The sequence below is a fragment of the Alligator sinensis genome, unplaced genomic scaffold (assembly GCF_000455745.1).
Source record: "Alligator sinensis unplaced genomic scaffold, ASM45574v1 scaffold329_1, whole genome shotgun sequence".
Classification (NCBI taxonomy): Eukaryota; Metazoa; Chordata; order Crocodylia; family Alligatoridae; genus Alligator; species Alligator sinensis.
In genome coordinates, this window is record NW_005842550.1 from 815,660 (window position 1) to 830,507 (window position 14,848).

The 14,848-nt window shown below is 43.0% G+C and overlaps 1 protein-coding gene across 2 annotated transcripts in view; it reads left to right on the plus strand.

The window, feature by feature from the left end:
- The window catches only part of LOC102375480 (pancreatic alpha-amylase-like), a 21,293-nt gene extending 9,214 nt beyond the window's left edge, over positions 1–12,079 (plus strand). The window contains exons 3-11 of one of the 2 annotated variants that reach the window (XM_006032156.3): positions 2,547–2,693; positions 3,591–3,788; positions 4,871–5,101; positions 8,261–8,394; positions 8,490–8,612; positions 8,699–8,798; positions 9,061–9,182; positions 9,308–9,433; positions 11,621–12,079. In XM_006032156.3, coding sequence (XP_006032218.1) covers positions 2,547–2,693; positions 3,591–3,788; positions 4,871–5,101; positions 8,261–8,394; positions 8,490–8,612; positions 8,699–8,798; positions 9,061–9,182; positions 9,308–9,433; positions 11,621–11,810 — 1,371 coding nt within the window. In that variant the 3' untranslated portion in view covers positions 11,811–12,079. The remainder of the gene's footprint in view (positions 1–2,546; positions 2,694–3,590; positions 3,789–4,870; positions 5,102–8,260; positions 8,395–8,489; positions 8,613–8,698; positions 8,799–9,060; positions 9,183–9,307; positions 9,434–11,620) is intronic. The other variant, XM_025213831.1, reaches the window with a different exon arrangement.
- The last annotated feature ends 2,769 nt before the right edge of the window (positions 12,080–14,848 follow it).

Below are 14,848 nucleotides of genomic sequence, written 5' to 3' on the forward strand. Positions count from 1 at the left end.
AGGGACAGAGTTCAGAACTTTATGCAGCAGCCTGTGTCCCTGAAGCTGGGTGGGCAAGGGCCTCTTGTACACTTGAGGGAGACATCAATGCTGGTAGCAATGTCCTTTTCGGTAGCAGGACAGGGACATATAGCTTTGCCACAGGTAGCCCTCCAGGTGATGGCAGAGGTTGCAGTGCAGCCTGAGCTTGCCTCCCGTGCCATTGTAGCTCAGGGTCCTAAACCAGGATTGCAGGTGTGTCCAGGGCACCAGAAGGATTATCAGAGGCAGAGCATAGTGGCTGGTGCACCCCTTCGCCTACATAAACAGCTCATTGAGCACCACCAGGGGCACATGCAGCAGGGCCACACTTGGGTCACAGCAATGGTGTGGCTGGGGGTTGGCCCCCACCTCATGGACTCCCAGTGGTGAGGGCAGGAGTACAGTCATCCCTTCGCCCCAGGTGTTTGGGAGCCCCATGGACCCAGAACCCCGATGTCATAGGCAGGGCAGCAGCATGGCAGAGCAGTTGGCCTGCAGAGAGAGAGTGGGGGAGCAGGGTCTGGAGCCATGGCAGTAGGTGCTTCCATCAGCTTGGCCTGTCCCACCTTGTGAAGGGGCGGGGTAGGCGGGCTGCCTGCAACCAGCACCCAGAAGGCTACTGGCTCCAGCGGAGCAAGGGGAAATGGGGAGCTTGGGTGGCAGTGGATTGGGCCCAGCCTGCATAGCTGGCTTACCATGGTCCCTCGGCACCCATGCATGGCTTACCCCCTATCTGAGGCTAAGCAGGGCATGGCCCCTGGTGAAGAGCATCTTATCTCTGAAATATTGCAAAATCTCACAAAAGACTTCTGTCTCTTGCCTCTGCAGGGCCAACATCTGGACGCAGGGGAGGGCCCACCAGTCCCAGCAGGGATGCAGGCTCTTGGTCGCTACCATGCACTGCTAGAACTGTTTGGATGCACTGGCTGTGCCAGCGGTGCACCATGGTCTGGACCCTCCTGCTGCAGTGGCTGGTGGTGGTGGAGAAGCAGGAGGCGTGAGAGCACACCTGGTGGGCAGGGGATGTCGCCCAAGCAAAGGTGCAGGATCAGGTGTAGCGGGACCACCTGGCCCAAATGGAGACGCTGGAGCAGGAGCACATAGAGCTGCTCCAGCAGCAGAGGGACACTGACTGCTAGGCCCTGGACAACCTCCTAGGCCTGGTGGCAGTGTCCATGCCTCCCGCTGTCCACCCCCACCTGGCCCTGGGAGGAGGTCTTGCAGCACCTTGTGCACACCAGACCCCCATGCCCGGCCCCTGCCCTGGACCTGCTGTCACCCACCTGGCCCTAGCCGCACCACTTTCCCCCATACCATGCACCTGAAGACCTGGCCATGCATGAAGCTGACACCCACTGGGGTTGCCATGGCCTCCAGACCTACAGGGGAACACCCTGAACCTGGCATACTGGGCACCTGCTCTGGGGCTTTGCCCTTTCAACCTCTCCCCACATCACCACCATGGCCCCCCGCTCTGGGCTGGACAACCAAAAATATTGTAGCTTTCCATTTGTAAATAGCTTTCTATTTGTAAATAGTTTTCCATTTGTAAGTGGGTTTTTTATTGTTGTTGCATGGGGAGGGTGGCAGAAGGGCTCTGTTGGTTGAGGAAGGTGGGGGTAGAGGGCTCTATTTGTTGAGAAGGGAGGGATGGAGGTGGGTGTTGTTAGGGAATAAAGTATTTTTGTTTCGACCATCTGTGTATCCTGAGAGTGGTGCTGGGAGTGGGTAGGGGGTAGGAGGTGTGTGACCAGTGAGGCAGGTGGGCTGAAGAAGGGAGTGCAGGAGGAGATGGTTGGCCAAGGGCCTTCCACAGCCAGTGCCCTGAACTCTGCTAGCAGGTGTGCAGCTTTCCTGGGGCCTAGACAGGGGGATCTGCTGCAGCCAGCAGCACCATAGCCAGCAGGAGCGTGGCAGGCTGGTTGTCATGGGCAGGGGCAGGGACTGGAGCAGCTATGGCATGGGGAGGCAGGTGGACAAGGAGGAAGCTGTCTTGTGCTGTCCCTGAACTGGGCATGCAGCTCCTGGGCAAGGAAGGGGCTGTCCAGGGATCAGAGTTTCCAAGATCATAGAATCATAAAAAGGAGGACTAGAAGGGACCTATAAGATCACCAAGTTCAGTCCCCTGCCATGGGTCAGAGGTAATTGGTCTCAAATGAGCTCAACGAGGTATTTGTCCAGCCTCCTCTTAAAGTGCTGGCAGCTCACTTTAGTTTCAACATGGCAGCCATGTGGCTGGAGGCTGGAGCTCCCCCCAGTGGCCACAGGGGGACATGGCAGGACTGGAGGGAACTGGTGCTAACTTTAGTGCCAGTTGCCTGCACCTGTAGACACCTGCCAAAAATCAGTTACTGCACATTAGGCTAATGCACAGTAACTTTAATCATGACTAACTCGATGTGTAGATGCACACATTGTGTAAGAGTGATAGGAGGCCTGATTCTCTGCTTTGTGTTCTTTTTAATAGATTTGTGAACAGATAAATAATGATGATATATTATCAAGTGACATCATTTCATTCACAGATATCTCCTCCAAGTGAAAATGTTATCATTACTAATCCATGGAGACCCTGGTGGGAAAGATACCAGCCAATCAGCTACAAGCTTTGTTCACGATCTGGTAATGAAGATGAATTTATAGACATGGTGACCAGATGCAATAACGTTAGTGTAAGTGTTATTTGAAATTCCTCCTATGTTAATAGTGTGGAGGATACAGAAGGTGTTTTAGGTCTGAAGGCTTGCTTAGCTCATTAGAAGTGAGGAAAAGCATTTCAATCATTGCCTATTCCTAACAATTAGTTATAAGTGAAAATCTCTCAAACTGAGTTGTGAGCAGTTGGAGTTGGAAGGACTCTGCAGTTAGATGCATGTTACATGAAGTAATGTTATTTTTTATTGCCGTATTAATGATGGTCTATAAATTTTTAGCATTCAAAATCAATGATGTAAAAGGGAACTTGGGAGGAAAGCTATGGGCGTCAGAGGAAAAAGAAGCACATTTGTCCCCAAACAGTCTCTGTCTCACTTAAACGGTGAGATGCATATCATAGAATGGTGTCATTGGTGCTGGATATTTAGGAAAATACTTTAGGAAAAATACACAAATAATATTTAATGAAGGAAAGCATTTTAAATGGAAAAAGGAAAGGTGTGTATAACGAAAAGCAGGGTTGGCCAACCTGTTAGAACCTGTTAGATGGCATGGGCAGCCTCTGTTTGGCATGTGACAGACCAGGGAGGGGACAGCCAGTACAGTGGCAGATGCAGCAGGGAGCAGAAGACAAAGCAGCAGATTGGGCAGGGAGCACACAGAAGGAAGGAAGCAAAGAGCAAAAGAGCAGACCAGGCAAGGAGCACAGGGTAGGGAGCAGAAAAGGGACCAGCCAATCCAGCTGAGGAAAGGTATCAGAGTGGTACTTAAAGAGAGTGTGGGACATATTTGTGGCACACCTGCCAAAAAGGTTGGCCCCTACGGATCAAAAAGTGGAGGCTGGGGGAATAATACAGTCAATGACATTCCAGAAAATGGTTCCATTAAAATCAAGTGTAAACTCTGCTCTTTAGGTTCATATTTATGTGGATGCTGTAATAAACCACATGTGTGCATCTGGTCTTGGCTCTGAAAACAATGCGACCTGTGGAAGTTATTTCAATGCAAAGACAAGAGATTTTCCTGCTGTGCCGTACTCAGGCTGGGACTTTAATGATGGCAAATGTAAAACTGGAAGTGGGGGCATCGACAATTACGGGGATCTTGAACAGGTAAACTGAACTGTGAAATATATTTTTTCCTTTTTTTCCCATGTTTTTCCTTTCCCACTCTTCCTTACTAGTTTTACTAGTAAAACTGAGGTGTTTACTGGTCAGAAAATAGCTCAACAATAGAAAGAAAATACCTCATATAACATAGTCTCTTGGTTATTTAATTAATGAAAGTGATTAAAACAGCATAAATAACCTAGGAGAACAGGACCTACAGAAATATTGGAACTGGGAAAATAAGTCCTTGGCAATCACTATTGAAGTTCTAGTCCTTTCTGTTTGTGATTAGGCAATGATTTTCTTAAATTGTTGTGTTTTTCAAAATGATTAAAAAGTAATCTCTGTAAATACGATTTTTGCATTGGGATCTGGAGCCTTTAAGAAGCATTTGAAAGGCCAACTCTGCAGTTGGATGCATAAGGTATATGATGTTTTCATTGCCAAGTGGGTTTTGAATTTCTTTCAAAATTGGATTTCAAATCTAATTAATCTCAAGTGTGCATCAGAAATTAACTTTCCACAAATATTCTAAAACCACTTTTATTTCAAGGAAAATTCATGTCAGTAAACTTATAATATTTCTAACTGGAAAGAGACAAAAAGGGTATACACAAGGTGAATGTGTTTCAAATTTTGAAATGATATTTATGGAAAACTTTTGGAATTAATCCACTTCCAAGAAAATATCACACGCGTGTCAAGAGAAAAGTAATATGTGCTCTGGAAGTGAACAACATTGTTTTGTCTGTAAGTAATATGAAGTAAAAGTGACATCTATTAGTGATCTATGTTTACTTGAAAAATGTCTGAGTACAGAATTAATTTACTTCTTTTCATTTTTTTTCTGTAAATCACAAAGTGAGTGTAAAATGTTATTAAAAATGCCTGTTTTCTGCAGATATAAACAAATGTACTGCATAACACGTAGTGGAGAATTGGGCCTAACAGATAAATCAGGGATTTGTTAATCCTACATTATGCTGTGAGTTTCAATGACAAATGAAAAAAATATGTTTAGAACACTAGATTTATAATGTTGGATTAAAAAGGACTCAAATCAACATCTAGGCTTTTTTAAACAGGTCCGTGACTGCCGCCTGGTTAGTCTTCTTGATCTTGCACTGGAGAAAGACTATGTACGTTCAAAGATTGCTGAATACATGAACTACCTTATTGATATTGGTGTAGCAGGCTTCAGAATTGATGCTGCCAAGCACATGTGGCCTGGGGACATGAAGGCAATTTTAGATAAACTGAAAGATTTAAATACTGATTGGTTTTCTCTAGGATCGAGACCTTTCATTTACCAAGAGGTAATTTACTTTTATTTTTTTTCTAAAGCAACAATGGTTGTTTTTATCCAAATACAGTGTGTGCTCAATACTGCCTTAGTTTTTTGTTGAATCTGTACCCAAGTGTTCAGCACCTTGCAGAACTGCAGCTCCTATGAATTAAGGCAGAGACTTAAGATCTAAATATTCATGTGCAGTGTTTGGTCTGCACAACTGGAGTCTTCTGGTTTAGAAATCACAATACCTTGGAAATAGTTGAGGTGAAATACAGGTCTCATTCAGATCCCTGTCAAAACCTGACCTCAGTGGAAAGAAGACTTCCCACTTGGCTTTTACACATACTCACACTTTAAGTATGTAAATGGTACATAAAGAGAATCAGGTCTCAAAAGTTTAATTTCCTGTTGCTCTAATCTGTGCTATCTGGCAATCGCCTAAATTTCAGTGAAAAGGTTTGAACTGCAATGAAGCTGATTAGGAGTCAATTGCAGTTGACTTCAGCTGGGCTCTCAGGGAGTATATTTCATTTCAGAAGCAGCGTGTGTCAGTTTTCCATTTTTTCCTTTTCTTGAAATGTTTAGTTCATGTAGAAATTTTGAAACAAAAATACCCTTCCCCCAGTTGTCAACAATTTGGAATTTGTTTTCTTTCAAATTTAATTTAAAAAATTGGCCAGTTCCAGTTGTTGGGTTTTATTCCTTGTTCCAACCCCTCCTCCATCCAGCCCCTCCTCATTCCAGCCCCTCCTCCTTGCATCCAGCTCTCACTAATTGAATGCTGCACCACTTCTATCTGTAAAAGAGAAAACAGAAAAAGAAATAAAAATTCACTGGTCTTTACATAACAAAGCAAAGAAAAACGTAAGGAATAGCTCTACACCTAACTGGATGAATAACCTCTTCTTCTAAAATTGGCATTAGATATAAACAGAGATCTTTGTAAGAAGTAGGAAATTAGTTCAAAAACAAAGTTACTGTTTATCCTTAAACTACTTCGTTTCTAAAATGTAAAGTGAGCATTGCTATAAGTCAGGATGAGTTAAAACTAATAGTTACAGGGGTTTTTAGTCATAAAGAAGGAGAGAGAGAACAAGAGAATAAGGGAGAGGAATGGGTTTGCTATGCAGACACAGGGAAGTCGGGTTTACAGATAATTTAGGTACGGCAGAAAAACTAAATGTATGCTTTTCCGTTGATTTCATTAAGGAATATAAGATAAGATACGGGGACACAGGCAAGACGGGTAACAGGAATGAATGTATGGAAACAGATATTACCATACTGGGGTTGGAAGCAGAACTCAAATAGTTTAATATGCTTGGGTCAAACAAACTGGATAATTTCCATTACAGAAAATTTGAACAATAACACATGGAATTACAAGTCCAGCAGCAAGGTTTTCTAATGAATCAGTTTTTTTCTGGGCATGATAACATATGCTTGGAAAATAGAAATATATTACCTGAATGAGAATATATTGCATACAAAAGCTTGTCTAAGTCTATCCCACTCATTCAGTTGTTCCAATAAAAAATGTCACCTGCAAACACCTTTGCTTCTTGCAAATATAATATATATATATACTTAATGAAGGGGTGGGGAAGAAGGGAATGATCCAGGGCAGTACAGTCTCTTTGGCCTGACCTCAAAGACTTTAGAATGAATTTGAAAGGAAAAAATAATTAGAGACAGAAATAAATACAAAACTGGGATAAACTGCAACATGAGCCAATGAAAGGTAGATCATGCACAGTAGCACAGTATCTTCCTTTGTTTAAGAAGTCAGCTATCAAGGGAAATGTGGTAGATCTAATCTGTTTTGATATCTGCTAATGTATTTGAAGATGGTGCCACATGGGAAATACTTGTGAAGATAGAGAAGGTGAGGATTAATATAAGAATTGAAAGGTGCGTAAGAAACTGACTAAGGGGATTTAAATGCTAAATGACTAACTGGTTCATACTGAAAACAGAACTAGTGTCCTGTAGGGAGGTTACTAGTGGAAATTCTAAAATATCAGTCCTAAACCTAATCTTATTTAATATTTTGATTAGCAACACTGGTGCACAATACAGGACCTTGCTAATTAAATTTATTGATAGATGGACGATTATTATCAGTACAGAAGAGGACTGAGATATTCTATAGAAAGAACTGAATGACCCTGAGGACTGGACTATAAATGGGATGAAATTTAATAACACAAAGGAAAGCTCATTAAGTCCAAGATGACTTTGACTTTAAGACAATCCACCACTATTCAGATTCTTCACAAGGGAAATTTATAAATTTATAATTTTCCTAGTAAATAATCTAATTATTGGAGGATCATCTTAAATTTGTCCCTGGGATGCCGCAGCTACCTGCTACCTGCAAATCCAAAGCAAAAGGATTTTTTCCCTACGCTGAATGAAAAACAAAACCTTGTTTTTGATTCAAATAAATATGGTAATTAGCAAAATTAATCTGAACTCAGGCAGAAGACAGGAAACAAGTTAGTTTTTAAAGTACCACCCTGCTCTGCCTTCTGCCTATAAATACATGAGGGAAGTAAACAGAGAACATCCATTTAAGCTAAAACCATTAAATAACTAGGTTACCAGAATAACAAGGAAATCAAAATGGCCATGAATTGGTAGCCAGGATATTACAAGGAGAGATTTATGACAAGGCTAGTGTAAGCAAGAAACCCACCTTGTTTTAGTATGCAACTCGATCACTATATAAACAGCGTTGTGTTATGCGGTTGTTTGTGTTAGTATAGAACACACAATGACTTGGGAAACCTATTAGATTCCTAATTATCTCTAGCACAGTTAATAATTTAAAATGTTAATTCAATTTATGGACCCAAATCTCCTAGCAATGGCCCCTTAACTTCAAGACTGTGATTTTATCCTCTTTATCCTCAAACTACGCCTTTTGATTATGGCAACGGTGATTTATTTTCTAAAGCTACTACTCATGGCAATAATGTTGGGGAAAAGACAGGCATTCTTAATTTTGCTCAACAACATTTCATTTTTAAAGAAATAGTGAGCTGGAGATTAGCAAATAAACCGGCACTTTTCTGTTGTCCCAACTGACTTTTTCTCACCTAAATCTAGCATCTGGGGTTATTTGCTATATGTCCTTTTCAATACTCTGGAGTATATAACCAACATTTTTCACTTCAACCAGGTAATTGACTTAGGTGGAGAATCAATCAAAAGCAGCGAGTACTTTGGAAATGGCCGAGTGACTGAATTCAAATATGGTGCAAAATTGGGGACAGTCATACGGAAATGGAATGGAGAAAAGATGGCTTATTTAAGGTAAAAAAAAAAAAAATCTTTTACTCTAATCAGTACATTACAGCTTGCATAAATGATTATTTTCAAAGGATCTAACTCTTCCACTGTTTGCTTAGGAACTGGGGAGAAGGCTGGGCGTTTATGCCTTCTGATAAAGCACTTGTCTTTGTGGATAATCATGACAACCAGAGAGGACATGGTGCAGGTGGAGCCTCTGTTTTAACTTTCTGGGATCCCAGGTAAGGGTCATCTGTGTGAACCTATCTTTCTTTTCTTTGTTTCCCATTCCTTATTCTCATTTCATTTTTTTTATTTTTCACTTCAGACAATATAAAATGGCGACGGGCTTCATGCTTGCCCATCCTTATGGATTTACACGTGTGATGTCAAGTTTTCGGTGGCCAAGATATTTCCAGAATGGAAAGGTAGGTTTCTATCATTTGGAAATAAATCGAGTAGAATAAAATGGACCCCTGTGTGGAGGGACAGGACCTACACCCCACTTACATTCTGTGAAAGGCCTTAGGACAGGATTAGAACTTGAGTGATTGTTGAGCCTTGCATTTCCTCTGTGTATGGGAATGAATTTTATTCTGAATGTTACAGCTGGCCTTACCACCCTTTCTAGCTGCCACCCACCATCCCCAGCAGATTAATTCAGTGTTCTATTTTTATGTTTAACAAAAGGATATTAATGATTGGGTGGGACCACCAAGCTTTGAGGATGGAACAACCAAACCTGTTACAATTAATCCAGATACCACTTGTGGAAATGACTGGGTCTGTGAACATAGATGGCGCCAAATAAGGTAGGACACAGTAGAGATAAATTTAAATACAGGTGATATAGTTCCCCATATGTTTTTTCACCAGATGGTAGAGGTGCAGAGGGGATATTTTCATGATGGTCAAGTCCATGCATTTCTTTTTTCAGGAACATGGTTATTTTCCGAAATGTGGTTGATGGACAACCTTTCTCCAACTGGTGGGACAATAATAGCAATCAAGTGGCCTTTGGACGTGGAAATAAAGGATTTATTGTCTTCAATAATGATGACTGGTAAGCAGTTGGGGTCAAGAGATTGAGAAGCAAGGTTATCCCCTGGCCAATGGAAAGAACTGTCTACCACAGTGTTGTAATGGGATAATTCATGGCTCATCCCTTTCATGGAGAATTATAAACTATGGGACAGCTCAGAACTATAATCTGTTACAAATTCAAATTTACCTCTCCTGTCCCAAAAGCTCTTTCCAGAAAGTTACCACTCTGCTGCTGTTTCCTGATCATTAGACTCAAACTCAGCAATAAAAAGGCTGGTCAGCTGGATATGCCTCATTATGTAGATGTGAGAGAGATCTTTGACCATATATGGGAACCTGTCTGAAGAGAAAAGTGGGGAAGGGATAAAAGAGATAATTTTAGGGAAGTAAATAGAAAATTGATTGAGGGTAGTGTGACAGCTACTGGTACTGTTTTGGGGAGTATAGGATCCCACTCAGCCCCAGTGGCCCCAGCTCCCAGATGGCGCACGGCATCCTGCCGAGCCACACTGCACCCATGCCATGGGGCAGCTGCTGCGCAGGTGCCTGGTGGGGGGTGGGCGGTGATCTGTGCTGCCCCTGCTTCCCCACACTATGCTGGGGGGCTCTGCCACAAGCTCTCAGAGGCCCTGATCCCTGCTGCTGCAGCCAGTGAATGTGGGGCTTTTCTTTCTTTTTTTTTTTTTTAAGTGCTGGGAGGCTGGGGCCAGGCAGAGTAGCCATGGGGGCTTCTCCCATGGCTGCCTCCACCCAGAGAGAGGCAGGCACAGCTTGAGGAGCTGTGGGAGAACCTGCAGCCACCCCCGGCTGTGCCTACCTCTCCCCGGCCAATCCAAAACTCTGAATCCCTCTGAATCTCTCTGAACCTTTTCCGAATTGATTCTCTGAATCAGAACAAATCTCCTCCAAATTGAATTGGTGACCAAAGCTTCACACAACCCTAGTATGCATACCCTTGGGGGTACTTGGAAAGTGGCGTGGGTGGGTGGGGACGGAGCACTGCCACTCACCACCCCGCACTGCTGCCTCCCAGGAGCAGGCGTCACAGCCTCTGTGGGCTGTACAGGTGCCACCTGGCCAGCTGGACATGGGGGTAGAGGGGAAGCTTGCAGCCACTGCCCTACACCGCTGCTGCATGCAAGCCCCCCTTCTGCTCTGTGTCTGGCAGCCACCCCTCCCCACTCCGCCATAAGTGTACCCAGAAGGGGTACACTCCTTAAAAAAGGTTGAAAGCCCCTGGTTTAGAGGTACTGGAGTCCCACATCCAGTTTGAGGCTTGATACTTGAAGAAACACATGGACAAAATAAAAATACTCCAGTGGAGAGCAAAAGAAAATAAATAGAGAACTAGGAATCCTAATTTAAGAGAAAAGGATGGAATAACTATTTTATTTGGGGAGGAGAAAACTTACAGTGATTATATGGAGAGTGGTTATATGGAGGGGTCAGAACAAGAAACAATGGCTTTGAATTGCAGCAAAGGAAATTTAGGCTAGTTATTAGGAAGAATTTTCTCACTGTAAGGGTGTTTAAGTATTTGAACAGGCTACCTAAAGAGGCTATATAATCTCCTTCCTTGGAATTTTTTTTTTTTAAGAGCAAATTAGACAAACACTTGATTGGAATATTTTAGAAAGCCTTGAGTGGGAGGGGGAGGGGGCAGGGAGGGGTGGACTAGAGGCCTCCTGCAGTCCCTTCCATCCCTTCTTATCAGTGATTCTAAGAGGCAGAAGTGCAGAGGAATATAAGGTGTTCAGTTCTAGTCAGTGAATTTTCATTGCTCTGTTAAGGTTTGACTGTTAAAGGCTCTACTATGTCTCTCTGCCTAAAACAAAGACATTCTGTTTCCAATGAGGCCTTCTTTCAATCTGAATATTCACCTAAGTGCCAGATTCACAAACACATTCAGGCTCCTAACTCATGTATATGTGCCTAATCTCCCACTGAACTCAATAAGCAAAGCTTTTTGATTCCCTGAAAACACCACTCCCTCATAACATGAGGCTGAAGTTACTTCCTACTGCACATCATTCCCAGCCTCTGTTGCCTTGGGGAGGAAAAGTCCTTACCCAGGAATAAGTCTCCAGTCTCTACCACTATAATATAGAACATCAACCCCACAGTCATCACATGAAGCTTTATAGTCAGACAAGTAGTTGCATTTGAACATCGGAATAACACATATTTAATTTCTGCTTTTACATAGGTACTTGAATGTAACACTGCAAACTGGCCTTCCTGCTGGCACTTACTGTGATGTTATTTCTGGACAAAAGAATGATGACTACTGCACTGGATTAGAAATTGATGTTGCTAATGATGGCACAGCTAATTTCCAGATTAGTAATAATGACGAAGATACTTTTATTGCCATTCACGTGGATGCAAAAATGTAATCAAAACTATATGCCTTTTTCTCTTCTCCTTATGTTTTTAGCACGCAGGCATGTATAATTCTCTGTCTAGAAATATCTCACAAGGAATAAAAAAGCATAAAAGTATTTGGTTACACTTTTAATAAAGAAAAACATCATTTCTGTGCTACCATTATACAGTAATTATCACTAGTGCTAATACAGATTAGTAAGTATGATACTAGTAGCATGGTATAGAAATGCAACATTTTATTCACAAGAAGCAAAAGAATGAAAAATAAAAACATTAAACACCAAATTTAGGATTAGTGACTGGCCTCTTTTTCACTCTCATAAATAGCAGAATAAATTAAAAGCTGAGAAAATGGCTGAAACAAAAGCAGCTTTTTTCTCCTGAGCATGTTTACTTATATGCTGTGCAACGTCTGTACCATTATGAAAAGACACCTTTGCGAAAAAAAAAACAAAAAAACATTCACTTGCAGCCAGGTTTGAGCTGGGCACAGAATAAGGGAGCCTTGTCATGCTCACTGCAGCTTTTGTGTTCTGGAGCAGACAGGATCCCCACTGGTTTGCTTCTCCTGATAGCAGCTCACTGGAAAGCTAACTGGGAGACAAGCTGCTGGCCAAGAAAAAGACATATTTTGCACTTTTTAATGGGGTTTTCAAATTATGCTTCACACTTACGGAAGCAGCTCTTTGAGGCAGAGTATCTCCACCTTACTCTGCAGTCTGTCTGACCTGATATTATGCTTACAGAGTGTGATCTTCTACATTGCTAGTATCCTTAGTTTAATATCACAGTGCAATATTTTATATATTGGTGACAACGAAAGCATGGGAATCTTGTCCAGCTCTTGTAGTATAAATAACTGAGAAACAAAAACATCAGTGTATGCTGTTTATTTTTATATTTTAGCGATTCAAAGTTGCAATTCAAAGTGCTACAAGGTGAATGCTAATAATGAAAGTAACATTCCTCTAAATCATTTTTTCTGTGGCAAGAGGGATGCAAAGATTTCTCTCTCAGGCTTCCCAGCAACCTTTAGACTGGCCTCAGGCATGGTAGTGTGATAAGAACTGACACAAATAGGTTACCATTTTGGAAAGTCAGTTACACAATCTAAGTAAAACTATTAAGCCAGTTCTGCAGAGGATTTTCAATCTAGTCTGAATTCCTCTAGTACTTATTGCTATGATAGTAATTGAATCATTTTTGTGGTGGGGTGGGGGCAGAATCCTCTTTTGCCATGTAGATGTTTAAATACCACTAGGACACTGTTTATGTACCTACCCTGCTAAGTGCAATTTTACTTGACTTCTTATTTTGCAATTGTACTTACACATGTAGGTGCACTTATGTGCCTACACTTTAACCAGGTAAATTGCCATTGCAGTTACTGAGCACACATTATCTTTAGAGGTATACAAAGGCTTCCTGCAACCCAGAGTAATTCTTTTCCACTTCTCTTGTCACCCAAAGTCTGTCTGGGCTTCACAGCTAATTTGGACCTGAAGTACATGTGAGGGGCCACAAGAGCCTCATGTGGCTGTAAGGTAGGGCTGTGCGAGGCTTTGGACAGAGCTTCGGATCCGGAGAAGCTTTGGAGGCTTTGGGGTCTGAAGCAGCACATCTGGGTCAAAGCGCTGGCCTCGTTAGGCTTCCCAAAGCGCATGGGAGCCACCTCGGAGATCCGGCCATAGGGTATAATGGGGAAACAATAAAATATATATAACTTTGTTGTTTTTTGTCTGATTTGGATGAAATTTTCAGTGGTGGTAGACTCTGCAGAGAAACGAAGCCTGACAAGTTTCAAGAAGATTGGTGCAGGGGTTTGGGGGGAACGGCACCTCAAATTCTTGAAAGCAAAACTCATGTCAAGTCTAGGTGTTACAACATAGCAGGGTGAAAACTGCACTTATTGAGGCCACAAAGCCTGCCAAGTTTCAAGAAGACTGGTGCAGGGGTTTTGGGGCAACTGTACCCCAAATTATTGAAAGCAAAACTCCTGTCACATCTATGTGTTCCAACACAGTGGGGTCAAAACTGCAGGGGTGATAGCTCTTACTGAGGCCACAAAGCCTGCTAAGTTTCAAGAAAATCAGTTCAGGGGCTAGGGGGAACTGCCCCTCAAGCTGCGGACAAGCAAAACTCGTGCCATGGGTGCTGTAGGAATGACTGTGTTTGTCTTAGGGTGGGGAGGGGGGGACGTTACTGCAGGCCTGGCTGCTAAGCTACTGTGTTACCAGTTACCAATCAATCAATCATGATTCACTCAGGGACCAGGGTCTCAGGGACCAGCTCAATACACAGGACCTAGCTACTACATAACGGCTTAATGAGCATCAATTAACACCTACAAAACCAGGCTAAGGAGAGGAAAGAATCAATACAGACAATCAACTGCCCCAAGACAGAGACAGTCTTGGCACGAGTTTTGTCTGTCAGCAGCTAGGGGTGCAGGGCCCCAGAACCCCCCTGCACCGATCTCCTCCACAGCTGGCAGGCGTCATGGCCACAGCAGGGGCTACCATCCCTGCAGTTGTCACCCCGCTGCGCCTTAACACACACACAGTGTCACCTATGTCATGAGTTTTGCTTGTCAGCAGTTTGAGGTGCAGTTTTCCAGAAACCCCTGCATCTGCACCTATCTCCTTGAAACTTGGCAGGCTTTGTGGCCTCAGTAAGAGCTACCAAACCTGCAGTTTTGACTTCCTGTGGTGTAACACACAGCTGTGACACGAGTTTGGCTTTCAAGAATTTGGGGTACAGTTCCCCCCAAACCCTGCACCAATCTTCTTGACACTTGGCAGGTTTCATGCTCTTAGCAGAGGCTACCATCCCTGCAAGTTTTATCCAAATTGGACAAAAAAACCCAAAGTTATAGATATTTCATTAATTCCCCCTTGAATGAAATTTCTCCTTGAAATGGAGATCCTATGGCCAGATCTCCAAGGTGGCTCTGAAGCTTTGGAGCCGCTTTGGCCAGATCAAAGTGGACACCCTGTCGCAGAGCACTGAGGTGCTCTGCTTCTAGAGAGGGGAAACTGCCAGGGAA